At 59.2% G+C, this 16024-nt stretch overlaps 1 protein-coding gene across 3 annotated transcripts in view; it reads left to right on the top strand.

The window, feature by feature from the left end:
• Positions 1–1726: 1726 nt before the first annotated feature.
• Positions 1727–16024, top strand: part of FAH (fumarylacetoacetate hydrolase) — a 41032-nt gene continuing 26734 nt past the window's right edge. For all 3 annotated transcript variants that reach the window (XM_039858277.1, XM_039858276.1, XM_039858278.1), the window contains exons 1-13: positions 1727–1850; positions 3327–3437; positions 4176–4297; positions 4783–4832; positions 5271–5361; positions 6761–6858; positions 6963–7015; positions 8259–8358; positions 9069–9199; positions 10696–10771; positions 12794–12840; positions 14339–14440; positions 15108–15225. In XM_039858277.1, the coding sequence (XP_039714211.1) occupies positions 1770–1850; positions 3327–3437; positions 4176–4297; positions 4783–4832; positions 5271–5361; positions 6761–6858; positions 6963–7015; positions 8259–8358; positions 9069–9199; positions 10696–10771; positions 12794–12840; positions 14339–14440; positions 15108–15225 (1180 nt within the window). In that variant the 5' untranslated portion in view covers positions 1727–1769. The remainder of the gene's footprint in view (positions 1851–3326; positions 3438–4175; positions 4298–4782; positions 4833–5270; positions 5362–6760; positions 6859–6962; positions 7016–8258; positions 8359–9068; positions 9200–10695; positions 10772–12793; positions 12841–14338; positions 14441–15107; positions 15226–16024) is intronic.

Here is a 16024-nt window from a genome sequence, read left to right as displayed (position 1 = left end):
GCAGCTGCTGTGGCCGATGAAAATGATCATAACGAAGCTGTTGAGCCACGAGGAAAAGTGTTCGGGAGAAAAATGTAGCGAAAGACTGAAAAATTACCTCTGTGTTAAGTTCACAAAGATGGAAGACTGTCATTGTTGTAGGTAGTGTACATGCTCAACGCACCCCCGCCCAAAAAGGAGAAAGAAAAGAAAATATAGTGTATTTGCGAGTTACTTCAAATGCCTTTTCTCCAAACAGAACAGCTTGGCGTTTTCAGACACTATATATAATTAGTGGGTTGGCACGTCTATTTTAAAACTATGAAATCTTACTCCCCCTTCAACCATCTCGTGCCCACACCCCTTCCCACACACACACATCTGCCCACCCCCTCTCCCCGAAAAGGTTTTGGGTTTCTCCTGTCGGGACTCTGAACATCCAGGCTGTCATTAGCCTGTGTATTCAGAGGGAGGTCCTGGGCCAGCGTCGCCCACACAGAGAGAAGGGCTGAAGCTGCTGGAATCCCAGTGCCTGGCCGAGCTGGGCTCACTGGCTTAGTGATGAGTTGCTTTCCGTCAACCGTTTCCTGTTAATCACTCAAGTCTGTACCCGGTGTTTTGCTGGGCGTTCGTTGACTGGGGGTTGACAGAGCCATACACAGAATGAGACAGTTCCTCCCTTTAAGGGAGGGTCAACGCCAGGGCCAGTACAGACCAGGTCAGTAGTTCATTGTCTTGCAGCCGAAGAATCACTGGAAATAGGTATCAGGTGCCGCCTGGAAGGCATCTCACAGGCTGTGACACTCTTCCTTTTCCTGTTTCTGGAACCCGCCTGAACCAGACTGCCTACCACTCGAGACCGCAGAGTCCCTATGGTGTGGTCACTGGTCAGCCTCCGTCACAGTCATCTCAGGGCCTAGGAAGGAGGGCCCAGTGGTCAGCCCTCCTTGCAACAGGCAAGTACCCTCTCAGGCCTTCCGGTTTCGGGTCTGCTTATCTTTACACAAAGGTGTATGTAGTCTCTGTTTGCTCTACGATTAATTCTCACATCCACCGTGAGATAGAAACTTGTCCACATTATACAGAGGAGAACCCTGAGGCAGGAAGAGGTCAAGAAACTCATCCAAGGTTAATCAGCTCGTCAAGGTCTTGTCGACACTGGAATGTGAGATAAGCAGGTGAGTTACACTGTTTAGAATATAAAGTCTCATTAATTTAAGGCCGGCAAGACACCATTGTGCCTTCCGCCTCCGAGGCGTAAGTGTCCTGGGTCACAGGTTGGCAGAAGGGACGAAGTCTGGTTCCAAGCCTCAGAGGCGGTGCCCCAGACTCCCACGAGCGCGCTGTAGAGCGGAGCTGGGCCCTGCGGGGACACGAGGCTGAGGTTGCCCCAGTCGGCCTTCAGTGCCAGGCTGGGGACCTCGCTCTGGTGGAGGAAGGCGCCAGAGTGGCTCGAGGGGGCGGGGCGGGGCGGGGCGGACTGTCCGTCACCGCGGAGGGGCGGAGCCGGTCAGGTGGGGGGCGCGGCCCGAGAAGGGCGGAGCTGGTTGTGGGGGCGTGGCCGGAGGAGGGGCGGAGCTGGTTGTGGGGGCCCGGCCCGAGGAGGGGCGGAGCTGTTTGTGGGGGCGTGGCCCGAGGAGGGGCGGAACCCTGTCCGTCACCGCGGAGGGGCGGGGCCGGTGTGGGGGCGCGTTCCCGCCTGACCGCCTGGGAGTCCAGTCAGGTCCAGTCAGGTTCAGTCAGGTTCGCGGCCTACAGAGCAGCGCCTGTCCAGCCCCGCGCTCGCCAGCATGTCGTTCGTCCCGGTGGCCGAGGACTCTGACTTCCCGGTCCACAACCTGCCCTACGGCGTGTTTTCCACCACAGGCAACGTGAGCCGAAGACGCGGGCGGGCGGGCGGCCCCTCACCCGGGACCCTCTGCACCCCCTGCACCCCGCACCGCCTCGGGCCTCGCGCGTGCCCGCCGGCCTTCCCCGCGCCCACCCCGGGGTCTGCGGCCGAGGAGCCCCGCGGGGCGGTGACGGCGCGGACGGCGGGGCCGCAGGGTTCTGGGCGCTTGTGCGGGTTTGTGTGGGAACCGAGTGCTGACGAAACGGGGCACGTACTGCCCCTCCCCCCACACCAGGCCCGCTGAGCAAGGTCCGTTCCGGTTCCGCAGCAGCTGCAGCCAGTCGTGCTCCTAACCCTCAGTCAGTTATTGGGGTGCATTGCCTTCCCTCGAGAAGCCGCGCCGTGCAGGTGGCCCCTCCGCCCGACTAGCCCCCAACGCCCCCTCCCCGGGAAATGTGAATTGACCCCCGCGTTTCCAGGAGCTTCGAGGCTGAGCACGTTTGCTGGCGTAGAGCCGCGCGACCCAGTATGTCAGGTCTTCTTCCTCCAGCGTCTTTCAGCCCTGGGGGGCCGGCTCCCCGCCCTTCTCTTGCTAGTCATAGGAAGCTTCCCTTTTGGGCGGAAAACCAAACTTTCACTTAGCGTAGTGCGATTGCTGGAAAGAAATCTTTGCAGAAGAGCCCCAGAATCTGCTCGCACCCAACAGCGTTCAGAAAACGTTGGTCGGGAGTTCCCGCAGTCACCCCCTTCCTGGAAAGTGGGTTCCCTCCCCCCAGGCTGGATCACTGGCCCACCTGGCTGGCCTTTCCTGGGCCTGCCTACAGCCAGTGCCTTGGTCTGGAAGAGTCAACATGTGGTTGCACAACTGCCTGGCCTGACCAGATGTTGCGAGGATACAAAAGGTTAACTAACACTGACTCCCTCGGCCTCCGGGAGGGAGTCAGACACACCACGAGGCAAGTTAAACCTTCCCCTGTGTGAGCCACCGCTCTGCGGGCGGCCGCCCACTGTAGTCGCTACCAGTGGTCCTCACCGTTTTCTGGGAGTGCAGGTCGATTAGCCGAGAACGTTGACTAGAGGCGGCGGGTGCCCTGACTTGCTTTCCCAGAGGACTGGAATGAATGCACCTGAGTGTGGCTCGTAGATCTCCAGACACCACGCCCCTGCTGTTTTCATATTGGAGTGTGCAGGGACACCCACGAGGGACGTCTGAGAGAGACAGCCCCTTCCCACTGTCCTCTGAAGCATGCTGGGATGGGGATTTGGTCCCTTGGGCATTCCAGCAGGCCCGGGTCCCTGAATCAGAACGGGCCTCATCAGAAGCTATCACTGCACGCATTGCAACCCATTGGGGGGCACAGGGAGCTGGGGTTCGGTCGAGGATCCAATTCCTCAGTCCCTCTCCTAGGGCCATCTACCGGGGACCTGTGGGCTCGTTAGTAGTTGGACGTCCCGGGTAAATGAGCCGAGCCTGCCGAGGCTTTTCCCTGTGCTGACCATGTCCCCTTCCTCCCAGCCAAGACCAAGGATTGGTGTGGCCATTGGGGACCAGATCCTGGACCTCAGTGTCGTTAAGCACCTCTTCACCGGGCCAGTCCTCTCCAAGCACCAGGATGTCTTCGATCAGGTAGGACATTGTGACATGGTTTGTCCTGGATCTTGGTGGCCCTGCACATCTGTAGCCACAGCCTGGGAGGAAGGGACAGCTGGCCCCAGTGCCCTCTGCGTTTCCACCGTTGAGGAGTCAGCCTGCGGGAAGGATGCGAATCTGCTTCCCTGTAGATGGTCGGGTGCTTTGGCGTGCATCTTCCCATCCCCTGTGCCAAGAGTCCCGCACACCTCTGCTGCCCAGTCCTCACAGCGACCCTCGGGCATAGGAACCGGAATCCCCGTTAGATGGATGGGGACCTAATCTAAAGCGAGACACTGCTCTCCCCGGCCCCGTGGCTACAGCTCTCAGAGCTGAGGCTGGAACTCCGGCCTTCAGACCCGACCCATGCTTGTTCTGCCACAGCTCACTGTGAAGAAACGTCTCCTTAACTTACGTGAAGGGGGTCTATATAGACAGCGATAACTCGCAGACTAGATCGCGTCTCCAGTGGAGGGACACGGCTGGGCCAAGCCGAACCAGCCGCATCCAGGTAGCGGCTCCCAGGCTTTGCCAGTTGTGTGCAAGTCCTCTCAGGAAAGGTGACGCCTTTCCCCGGCTATATAAACAGATGACAGAGCTAAGAGTGAAAGTCTTGGGAGTTCGAGTGACCTTGAGATGAGTGGTGGGTCCTGGAAGGCTGGCCGGCCTCTCCCGTGGACAGGAGGGGCCTGTCCAGCCCTTTTTGGTATGTGACCTCCTTTCTCCCTGTTTTAGCCAACGCTCAACAGCTTCATGGGCCTGGGTCAGGCTGCTTGGAAGGAGGCGAGATCTTTCTTGCAGAATTTACTGTCTGCCAGCCAGGCCAGGCTCAGAGATGACAGGGAGCTTCAGAAGCGGTAAGGACATGTCAACGTTGGTGGGTGGGGACAGGAGGACAGGGTGCTCGTCAGGGCCGTTCTGGGTCACCACCAGGCCACCTTGGCATCATCCGGCCCCGTCCGGGCTGCATGTAGGTGGGAGGGCTCTGAGTGGACTGGAATTACTCCTGTGCCTGGACTGTGTCTGGCCAGGCCCACTGGCCCATCCCCTCTCTTATCAGCATCATCCCTGTCCTTGTATGGTTCTCAAAGTAGGCGTGAATTAGCTGGTTTCCTGGAGTGGGACACAGAGGCAGAAAAGAGGCGTCTCAGCTTTAGTGGGTGGACGCCTGCCCTGGTGTGGCAGCTTCAGCCCAGCTGGCCCAGACCAGCATGGAGGCACTCACTGGAGGTTGTGAGCAGGATGCTGGGCTGGGCTGGGCTGAGCCTGCAGGTGGGCCACCCGAGCGGGGCCCTCACTTTGCCACCTGCTGGACTCTGAAGCCTCCGATTCTGTGTTTCAGCGCATTCGTCTCCCAGGTTTCAGCCACGATGCACCTTCCAGCCACCATAGGTAAGTGCTTTCTCGTTACTAGGACAGGCTCGGAGCAACCCGGTGGGCCCGGACGGCAGGTCCCTGCTTCCTGACGGGGCGGGAATGGAGGAGGGTCTCCGAAGCTGTTAGCCCTCCCCATCTCTGACCGAGGCCAGGCATTGACTCAGGCCGTGTCAAAGGCCCGAGCTTTCATTTCTTATTTGTTTCTCAGTTGAGAGTTGAAAACAATTTTTCAGTGAGGCTAATTTGTGTGCATTTCATGCGGAGCTTCGGAGTGGCACACATGTTGTGGGTGCATGTTCCCGGCCCGCGTCCCCCACCTTGCGGAACGGGGCGCAGGGGAAGCTGGCACGCTTGCCTCCTCCACCTTGTTCCTCTCGCCCGGTCCTTAGGACGTCCCTTCTCTGTCCTGGGCCATCTGGGTCACTGCGGGGCGCTCATGACTTTCCCCTGCAGGTGACTACACGGACTTCTATTCCTCCCGGCACCATGCTACAAACGTTGGGGTCATGTTCAGGAGCAAGGAGAATGCGCTGGCGCCCAATTGGTATGTCCTGGGCCAGTCTGATGAGTTCAAGGTCTGCCTTTCCGTTTCCAGCAGCATGTCGTCCCGGGAGCTGGCAAGTCCCTCTTCGGTTCGAAAACCGGGGAGGAAAACCAGTGATGACCATGATGTCACCTCTTCTACAAACAATGGCCTCAGCTTCTGGTCTCCTCAGCTCCACCCTGGACCTGCTGTGGCTCAGGGGGCAGTCCCTTAAGCTCCTTTATCTAGAGCATGGGGGCTGCACCTAGGTTCCCTGGGTCAATAAGATCTTTCCAGATTCTCTCATTTGTAAGCGATGTACTGTGGTTCTGTCGGCAAGTCTTGCCTCCTAGCCTTCTCCATGCTCAGAATCCTCTGATCGACGAGAATCCTCACGCGTGCCCAGGGCTGCGTGTCTCTGAGTGCGCTCAGTCAAAATGCAAGCCTCATTCATTTATTTGACCCTCATAGCTTGCATCTCCCAGGACGGAAAGCAGGCCCAGAGGAGGGTCGACTTGCCTGAGGACCAGCAGGGCCAGAGGCTGTCCCCCGACTCCTAGACTGAGGCCGCTGCCCAAGCCGAGCTCCTGGCCCTTTTGTTCCATGCTTTCCTCCGGAGGCACACACACAGTGACCCACCCCCCAAAACGCACACCCCCGGCTGGGTGCTGCCAGAGCACACAGTGGCTGGGGTGGGCAGAGGCCCTTCCCTCTCAGTGAGGGTTTCAGGCACGCTGTGCCAGGAGGGGAGATGTCTGTCAGAGCAGCGATGCTCACCAGCAGTCTTCCTGAATGCTCACGGGTAGGGGACTAGCTAAAAAATTAGAGTCTATTCAAAATACAGTATTTTATAGCTGCTTTAAAGCGTCCTCTATATCGGAAGAAAAAATTTAGGAGCAAAAGGGGTGCGTGTGACATATATATTACGTGAAGATGTTATGTAAAGTTGAGTTCTTTTATAAAAAGACAAAGAAAAAAATACATAACGTAAACCCTGTATTAGTTTCCCACGGCTGCTGTAATAAATTACCATGAACTCAGGGGCTTAAAACAACACAGGTACATTCATTCTCTTACAGTTCTTGGGGCCAGAAGTTCGAAATCAGTCTCACTGGGCAAAAGTCAAGTATTTATCTCTTTGTGACTGGCTCGTTTCACTTAACGTAACGTCCTCCAGGTTCATCCGTGTTGTCACATGTCTCAGACTGTCCTTTCTAAGGCTGAGCGACGTTCCGTCATATGTATAGACCACATTTTGCTTATCTGTTTGTCTGTTGATGGACGCATGGAAATACCTTTTAGTTTTTGAACCAGGTCTACATGTTGACTCTGTTTTTGTTTTTAATTTTTCAGAATTTTGAAATGTACTTTGCAACACGTAATGGCCCTGACTCCCTTCCTTCTTGCCCTCCTTTATCAGGCTGCACTTACCAGTGGGCTATCACGGTCGTGCCTCTTCTGTCGTGGTGTCCGGCACCCCCATCCGGAGGCCCATGGGACAGATGAGACCCGATGACTGTAAGTGCCCCGATGTCCAGGCCCCGCCACGTAGCTCCGTGTCCCGTGCAGTGAGTTCCCTGGCCCGGTGCACACAATGGCTTCTTTTTCTGGTGTTATTCCAGCTAAGCCTCCTGTGTATGGTGCCTGCAAACTCTTGGACATGGAGTTGGAAATGGTAAGCTGGACCTCGGTGTTTTATTGGCATAGGCTCTATGGAAACGTTATGGCTGGATGCAGGATCAGGGAGCTTGCCCCAGTCGGGGAGTGCAGGCCGGCAGATGCGGGGCCTTCCCAGAGTGGCACCTGTGGTTTGGGTGATGCCTGGGGAAGCTCTGGGTGTCCAGTCATGGCAGGTGGAGGACAAGGGGCATGGGGCCCCCAGTGGGGCTGTGGCAGTGGGAACCCAGGTTGGTTGGAGGCAGGCAGGAGCTCTCTGTCTGTCCAGTCCTCTCCCGTGATTTATTTGGGCTCCATCCAGAGGAAGGAAACATGTGGGCACTGCCAAGTCGTCCCCCGGGCCCCACGGGTACTTAGCCTCCTGCTGCTGTACTGACAGTGTTGTGTGGACCCCAGAGCACGTCCCCCAGCCCAGATCTACAGAGCAGGGTGCAGGGCCAGGATCGGGGGAGGGTCTTCTCTCTGGGCAAACGGAGGACTCTTGGTCCCCGCTGTGAGGCAGATGGGGCCAGCAGAGACAAGGCAGAAAGTCAGTGTGGAAACAGGTGTGAGGAGCACAGGTCACCTGGACTGGAGGGTGGTAAGACTCTCTATAAATGGGTCCCCTTGGATTTCGTTTATAAATCTCAGTGAAAAATTTTACAGTGTTTAACCACTGTCGTAGAGCAAATAAAACTGTGACTCCAGTTTCACAGGTGTCGTAGCTAGTTCTGTGCTGTTGACAATTGTCCCACGTTTTACTCCAGTGGTGTCTTGATAGTCTGGTGGTTCCTGGTCTTTGTGTTGATGGTGCTTATCTTCTGAGGCAGGGCCGGGGGACTCGGGTTTGGGGTGTGCCCTGTCACGCTTCTGGCTGCGTTTTGGAAGGAGCCTTTTGATTTTTCCTGGTGCGAATACAAACCCTGATACTTTCATTTTTCACCAGCCCCATGTGGCTGTCAGATCTTGACATGCAGAGCACGTGTGAGGTGGGAGGGACAGAGCAGGCCGCAGGAGGCCGAGGGGCGACTGTGCTTGGTGGTCGGGGGCTGCGCGGAGAGACCAAGGGTGACCACGCATACCTTCCCCAGGCAGCCGTCTGTCTGCCCAGGTGCAGCGCAGTGGATCTGGAGCCTCGTCAGGCCTCCTGTGGCAGTCCTGGTCCTTAGTGGCATGGTTTGGAAATGCCCGACCTCTGCCCTCCAGGCAAATAACCTGGCGGCAGGTCAGCCCCAGCTTCTAATCAGCTCTTCCAATGGTAGGCTTGCTTCGTAGGCCCCGGGAACAGATTTGGAGAGCCGATCCCCATCTCCAGGGCCCACGAGCACATTTTTGGAATGGTCCTCATGAACGACTGGAGTGGTAAGTGGGCGCCGGGCGGCCTGGCGCTGAGTCCACTGTGAGTGCTGCTCTGGACAGAGACCGGGCTCTCGCAGAAGTCAAGGACAGTTTCGTAGACCTCATGCTGGTCTCAGGCGGTGGGGAGCGTAGGCTCGGGTAGCAGACAGACATCTCGGCTCTGAGCCCCGGGGCCGGTTACACTGAACCCTAGCGTTCCTAGAAGTTGAACAGGGACGAGGCTGATGTCATAGCTAACAGGTCTGAGCCTTGTGTATGGGCCCCGTGCCGAATCCTTACGAGGAGCTGGCGATATTATCATTCCCTCTTAAAGGCGAGGAACTGAGGCACAGGGAGGTTTCAGTTACTTGCTGAGCTAAGACTTCTAACTCAGCAGCCCAGTTTCCAAGCCTGTGCCCTGTGCAGGAGGAAGGCGGCACGTGAGTCCAGGACGTGCTCGCTCCACAGTGTGAGGATGAGCGTCTAGCCCCTTCATGGGGAAGGGTCCTGCTTGCCCTTCAGTCATCCTGCTCTTTGCTGTGACCTGGCACTGAGACCCCCAAAGGACCTGTGTCCTTGGCATTGCATGCTGTTGCCCCTTGGTCCTGGGCAGCCCAGCCGGGGCCAGGGCACCATGGGGGAAGCCGTGCTGGGCGTCTGGTCGCGGGCAGGAGGGAGCCTGGGCCCAAGGCCCCGGCCAGCCCCCAGAAGCTCTGCTGGGCTCTCTTTTCTAGCTCGAGACATTCAGAAGTGGGAATATGTCCCTCTCGGGCCGTTCCTCGGGAAGAGTTTTGGGACTACCATCTCTCCGTGGGTGGTGCCCATGGACGCCCTCATGCCCTTTGTGGTGCCCAACCCGGAGCAGGTACGCCAGCCTTTGCGGGAAGCCCCCGACCCCGGCCGCTCTGCCCTGAGGCGATGTGGCCACTGGGAGGGAGCTGGTGCCCCCGCGCGACCCGCAGGCAGATACCGATCGGTCCACCGTGTGCTTTCCCTGCCCCCTGAGCAGTTCCTGGGGAAAACCCAGAACTTTACAGCCTTCAGGATCCTCTGAGGCCAGGGGAGCTGGCCAGTTGGCAGGGGAACGGGGAAGTGGGGGGTGGGGGTCCCTGTGGTTGCCACCCCACTGCACAGCTTCTTGACCAGGTGGTCGACTTGTGTTCTGTGCGATGGCGCCCTCTGGAGCCCAACTGGTAGAATGCAGTTTGGAGCCCTGAGGGGGCTTCTGGTCCCCGGGCTGACATCTGTTCGAGCCTTGTCTCATGGTCTCACCCCTCACCGCTCAGCTTGTCACAGTCTGTCCACTGTCCCTGCCCCATGGCCACCAGTGGCCTCACCAAATGCCCTGTGACCTTATGGCCAATGCCACGGTCTCATGCCCTCTTCATGGCGGACCCCGTGTCACTCTCCTTACCTGGCTTCTGGCACATGACCTGTCCCAGGTCTGTGTCTCTGAGTCCTGTGATGCTGCAGTGTGACTCTGTCCTCCATGCGGGGGCAGCCCTGGAGAGCCCCCGCCTTCTGGCCCTCCACCTGCTCCCCTCCCCTGAGCATCTCACCTGCTCGAGGCCCCCACGCCCTGCTCCCCCAGCTCCCTCTCAGCTCCTGCACCCAGGCACCTTCTCGAGGCCCTTATGCTCCAGGCTCCGTCCTTCATCAGGGTCTCAGTGCATTCTCAAGGCACCTTTGTCCTTCCCCCTTTGTCCCGGCCCTTCCCAAACGCCGTGCCTGCACAGCCTCCACAACCCGCCACTTCTGCACTATTACTTATTAAACATTTTTCTTTAAAGCAGCTCCTGTTTTAAAACTCAGCGTGTTTAGAAAAGGAACTTTATATCCCTACTGGTGTCACGAGCCACCAAGCTAATTATAAAGAGGAACATAACTATTAAAATAAAACCACCCTAATTATGTCACGTACCACTAGTGAGTGACTTGAGCATGGCACTTAGCCTGACTGCAGACTTTCTGGCTTGGCCAGCAAAGCTGCCTCTGCAGGGGGCCCGAATTAGCTGGGGCCATTCAGTTGGCCGCCCCCACTTGTGCTTTCTCTTTCTGTCACCCTGGCCTGTCCCCCATGGGCCTTGCTTTGGTCCCCATCTCTGGCCCTCCCACTGTCCCCTCCCCACCTTTCTGGGACACCTCTGACTTGGCCCCTGTCGTGTTGGCCTGCCGATGCCCCAATCTCAACCGCTTTCCCTGGCATCTGGCACACATGCCATGCTGGCCGCCCGCTGTGCAGGAACACGGTGCTGGGCCCCTGGGAGGCCGCTCCTCCTACCTCAGGCCCTGTGCCGAGGGCCCCGCCGGGCCAGCTCCGCCTGTGCTGACGGCCCTCTGCTCTGTGCTCTGCCCGTGCAGGACCCCCAGCCCCTACCGTACCTCCGCCACGACCAGCCCTACACGTTCGACATCCACCTCTCTGTCGCCCTGAAAGGTACTGTCTCAAGGTCAGAGTGCGTGTCCAGGGGCTCGGTGGAGACACGTGCCCGAGCACCACTGCCTTGATGGCTTCCGAGCTCTGGTGGGGTGAGGGAGAGTTGCCAGCTCAGCCTTGGAGACAGGTGGGCTTTTGTAAAGGAAAGAGGAGGGCAAGGGACACTGTGCTCGAAGGCAGCCACACTGGGCCCACGTGGCGTCCACCCCGCATTGGTGAGTCTCAGGGGTTAGGGTCAGAAGCACAGAGTCGGGGCCCCTCTCCAGCCTCCCCAGCCGGGGTCTGCCCAGCCTCTGCCCACGCACCATCACCTCCCAGGTGACACATTCCATCCAGTGCCTCATGGGCCTGCCTGTGGGAGGCCCGGCACAGCCCTCTGGGCCCACAAAGAATCAGCACCCCCAGCAGCCTCCCGTTCCTGCCTTGGGCCAGCCCTGAGAGCCTTGCAGACAGGGCCCATGTCTCCGAGGCTGCTTGGCTCGGCTCCGACAACAGGCCGGCTGAGTGCTGGAGAAGAGTGGGCTTTGCAGGCTGTGGCCGGTGTTTGAAGCTCGGCTCTGGCCCTGCCCAGCTGTGGATCTTAGAGCCAGTTACTGGGCCTGTCTGTGTCCTAATGTACCATCTGTAAAACGGGGTAATAATGGTGAGCTCCCGGTGTAGTTTTGATTTGTGTAAAGGTCCAGGACAAAGCCTGTGCCTCGGAAGAGGCAGGTGTCATTTTCCGTTCCCTTGAGCTGGGGGAGGGTCTGCCTAGGGGCTACGCAGACCCCTGAGTCACTAGGTGGCCAGGTCTCTTCCTCCCCAGATCTCTCCCCTTTGGTCTTGTCTCCGTGCACAGGCTCTGCTGTGGCCTCACTGCTAGTCCATGGCCTTGGCCCTTCGTGGGGGCGTCTCCTGCAGCAGGCTCGGTGTCCTCCGGGGAGACGGGAGCTGTCTCTGGGGAGCAGGACGCCCCCGTGGAGAGGGCTGTTAGGAGGAGCCTCAGAGCTGCCTGTGCCCCCTGGAAAACTGTGCTCGTCCCCTCCTTCCTGTTCCAGTTGGGGAAACTGAGGCTCGGGGGGACAGGGGATTCGCGAGAGTCACTTAGCCGGCTAATGGCAAGGCTGACAGCAAAACCCGCGTCACAAGTTTGGCACTGGTGCCCTCATGCCCCCAGAGTCCACCTTGGAGCCGTCTCTGTCTCATGTCCATCCTGCCGCCCGGAGACATCCGAGGGAGCTCAGTGCAGGGGACGAGACGAGGCCACCGAGGAGGCGTAGTGTCCAGAGGCGCAGAAAGAACTAGGTGGGGGGGAACTGAGTGCGGATGGGTTCCCAGACCCCTCCCCGCTGCAGTCTGGGTGGGAGGGGGCAGGGCAGGGCAGGCTGGGCGCCCTGACCTTCCACGGGCCGGGCCGAGGAGCGCACCTGGTCTCTGCAGCCACAGGGGGAAGCCAGGGCCAAGCGGGGAGGTGGTTCTGAGCAAGTAGAGGGTTTTCCAATCAGAGTTTTATCATGTGCAGTGTTCTAATTATGTGCACTGTTATGGCGCAGCCGTGGCCTGGTGCCTTGCACGTAGAAGGCGTTCAATAAATACTGTTGAAACAAACTGTGACGTGGCACACTGCCCATCATGGAGGGCTGTGGCAGGGGACAGGGACACATGGCCCCAGCTGTCCAGAGGACTCTCGGAGCTATGGCGATTGGGTTCACCTCGTACACTATCCTCAGTTGGTTGGCGGTGCCAGGAGCATTGTCTTAAGAAGGATTCGGAGGCTACATTTGAATGCAGAGGGAACACGTGCTGTGGTCAATTCGTGCCATCGCCGTGGGTGTGGGGGAGAAGGTGGTGGCTGATGTGCGTGTGTTTGCCGTCTGGCGTAGGGCTGTGAGCCTACCTGGCACGGGACTCTTTAGGCAAAATCACGTTGGACAGCGGGAAGCTTAGGCCACCACACAATTCAGCTTATGAGGTGGGGTTTCTTTTTCTTCTTGATTAATGGAATTGAGTTTCTTGGTCAATGTTGTCTTGTTTTTCCAACAGGGGAAGGAATGAGCCAGGCAGTTACCATATGCAAGTCCAATTTTAAGGTAAGCTTCGAAGCTGGGCAGACTGCTTGCGGAGGTGAGGAGGAGGGAGCTCCTCCTCCCTGACAGGAGCAAGGAGTAGCATCCGTGTGGGGACATGACAGTGGGTCACATGTGGGCCAGGAGCTTCCTGTGAGGGTCTGGTTTCTGGCTTCTGCCTTGTCAGAGGCTGGAGGGACCAGAGTGGCTTTTTTTTTTTTTTGAATGACCCTCTGATTGAGGCATAGCGCACAGAGATGAAAATGCACAAATTACGAATGTACGACTGTATGAATTTTCACGAGGCCAGCACCCCTGGCCACCAGCACCCAGCTCTAGAAGCGGGCAGCTTCCAAGACCTCAGCCGCCGTGGGAGCCGCCTTCCAGCTGTGTTGTCACCCTCCAGCGAGGGTTCTGTCTCTCTCCTGACTTCTGTTGCTGCATGTTAACATCCTCTGTCTCTCAGTTTCATAGAAACGGAACCGTACAGTATGTATTCGCTTCCGTGTGGCTTCTCTTGTCTTAACGTTGTGTGTGCCTCCACCACGTTGCCGTTTGTAGTGGTGGTTCGTCCTGCTCACCGCTGTGTCGATGCTCCACGGTCGCTTTGGCCAGTCCACGCCCGGTGGGTGTTGGTGTTCTTTCTATCCTGGGCCATCACAGAGCTGCTACGGGCGTTCCAGTGCGCGTGTCTGTCGGGCGGACACCTAGGGTAGGACGGCGGGGTCGTAGAGCACACGCGTCTACCCGCTCGGCCTGGGAGGACGTCCAGGCGGGTGTGCAGAGGGGTCGTGCAGCGTGTGCTCCCTCGAGCCGCGTGGAAGCGTGTCTGCTGCTCGGCTGCCCCGCGTCCTGGTCAACATGCGGTGGCGTTTGCCGTTCCGTTTCGGCCGTTCTGGGGGCCTGCGATTTCATTTTGCGTTTGAACACCCTCCGAGTCAACGTGTCCCCACTTCCTCTCGTCTTCCTTCTAGTGCATCCTCGTTCCGGGCTCTTCAGGGTAGTGAGAAGGCGTGAGGGGTTCTTGGGCAGGATTCCCTTTCTGAGGCGCTCTTTGCCTGGCTGTGTGGCCCCAGGGGTGGCAGCTCTAAGAAGCACGGACGTGCAGTGGCGTGGGCGTGCGCCGCCTCTGAGTCCTGGTGGGGACACACAGGCCTGGCCCCTCGTCCACGTGGCCTGACCTCCCTTAGCGCTCCCTTGTTCCCAGGCCCAGGGCGTGAGCATGACGGAAGGGTCCTAGCTCATGAGGAGCCTCTGCTGTGAGGAGGGCTGGGGGTTCGGGGGGCGGAGGGTGACTGGACAGGTGAGCAGGCTGCCGCGGCGAGTGCCCGAAGGCACTGAGGTCGGCAGCTCGGGGGCTTCTTGGGGAGTTGGGGTGGGGCGGGGCTGGAAGGAGCAGGGGGGCTGGGACAGAGGCGGGGAAGGTCCCTGAGCAACTCTGCAGGACAGCTCGTGGATGCTGTGAGGGCCTGGGAGGAAGGCCAGGGCGGCGTGTCCCCAGCCCTGCGTCCTCCTCCCACAGCACATGTACTGGACGATGCTGCAGCAGCTCACGCACCACTCTGTCAATGGCTGCAACCTGCGGCCGGGGGACCTCCTGGGTTCCGGAACCATCAGCGGGCCGGTGAGTATCTGACCGAGCTCCCTTCCTCCCCACACGGACCCGGGGCAGGGCTGGGGTGCTTGGCTACCCCCGGGACGGGTTCCAGGGACCGCATCCCAGGTGGGTGTGTCTCACAGCTGTGTCCTGCTGAGCCACAGCCATCTCTGGGTGCACGAGAGGCTTCACTCCAAATTCAGAGCCGAAGAGACGCAGAAGGACGAGAGGCTGCATGCGCCCTAGGGGAGCAGCAGCTGTGTGGGGACAGGCGGGAAGGGCCAGCGCCAGTGGCTGGCTCCAGCTCACTCTCCGTCCTCCCAGGACGAGGCGACCCGCTGCTGTGGTCCCTCCCCTCCCCCGAGCCACTGTCAGCCACGGCAGTCTCGCTCAGGGGTGTATGTGCCCGTCACCCCCTCCCAACCACAGCCTCTTGTTCCGAGGGGGAGGGGTCTGGCATGGATGAGCCTCACAGCCTCCAGATCAGGCAGGGGTCCAGCACCTCCCACCATGACTAAGGCTCGTGGGACAGGGTACCCGGCCCCGAGGGAGTTTCCCCGGTGGTCTGTGGAGACAGGGCTTCTGGGGTGCACGGGCCCCTCCATCCCTGCTGGGGGCTCCCGGGCCTTGCCGAGCACTGCCGTCAGCAACAGGTAAATCCACGTGACACTCTTTTCCCTTTCCTGTCATGAAGGAGCCAGAAAGCTTTGGGTCTCTGTTGGAGCTGTCGTGGAGAGGGACAAAGGCCATCGAGCTGGGGAATGGACAGACTAGGAAGTTCCTGCTGGACGGCGACGAAGTCGTCATAACAGGTGAGGGCGGCCGGGCCCACGGCTTCGTCTCCTTGTCTGCGTGCTGTCCCCTCGGCTGTGCGGCCGTCTGTCCCCCTCGGTCTCGCTCTGGCGTTCCCAGGGCTGCTCGCTCTGCTTGCTGGGTCCTTCACCAGCCTCAGCTGTCGGGGCCTTTAAATCCGAAGTCTCTCTGGACCAGAAAAGCCACGAAGTGCCGCTCTGTCCCCCTGCTCCCTGAGCCAAATGGTGAAATGGCAGGTTCCCATCGCCCCGGACTTTGCAGGGCAGAGACCCTGTGTCGGGCATGTGCCGTGCCCACTGTAGATTAAAATGGGGAGGCAGCGGCCAGCCTCGCCCGCCAGGATGTGTGGGGATGCGAGGTGATGTAATCGGCATTCGCACTGGCACTAAGAAAGCAGGCGGTGCTGCTGTGGCTTCAGGGCGGGAAGGAAGGCTCAGGTTCAAGGACAAGGTCACAGGGCTCCTTGGTGCCGAGCACACCTGCATCTCTGAGCAAATGCGACACGTGCACCTCTCGCCCGGGTCTCTGAGCCTTTGCACGCGCTGCCCCTTGGTCTGGCGTGCCCTCTTCCCGTGGCCTCCCGCGCGAGCTGCACGCCCGCCAGTGCCCGGCTCAGGCGCCCCTCCTCTCTGCTCCCGCAGGCGCCCCTCCTCTCTGCTCCCGCAGGCTTTTCTCCTCTGTCGCTTGTCTAGGCGGGCTCGAGCCCCCTCTGCGTTTGTCACTCTCGTTGGAATGGAACAAATGCCACTAACGCTTGCTGAATGTCCGCTCCGCGAGGGAGAGTGTGCTGAGGCTTCG

This window comes from Pteropus medius, unplaced genomic scaffold, assembly GCF_902729225.1.
Source record: "Pteropus medius unplaced genomic scaffold, Ma_sr-lr_union100, whole genome shotgun sequence".
NCBI lineage: Eukaryota > Metazoa > Chordata > Mammalia > Chiroptera > Pteropodidae > Pteropus > Pteropus medius.
Note: the sequence above shows the minus strand (reverse complement) of the source record. Positions and strands in the feature narration are given on the sequence as shown.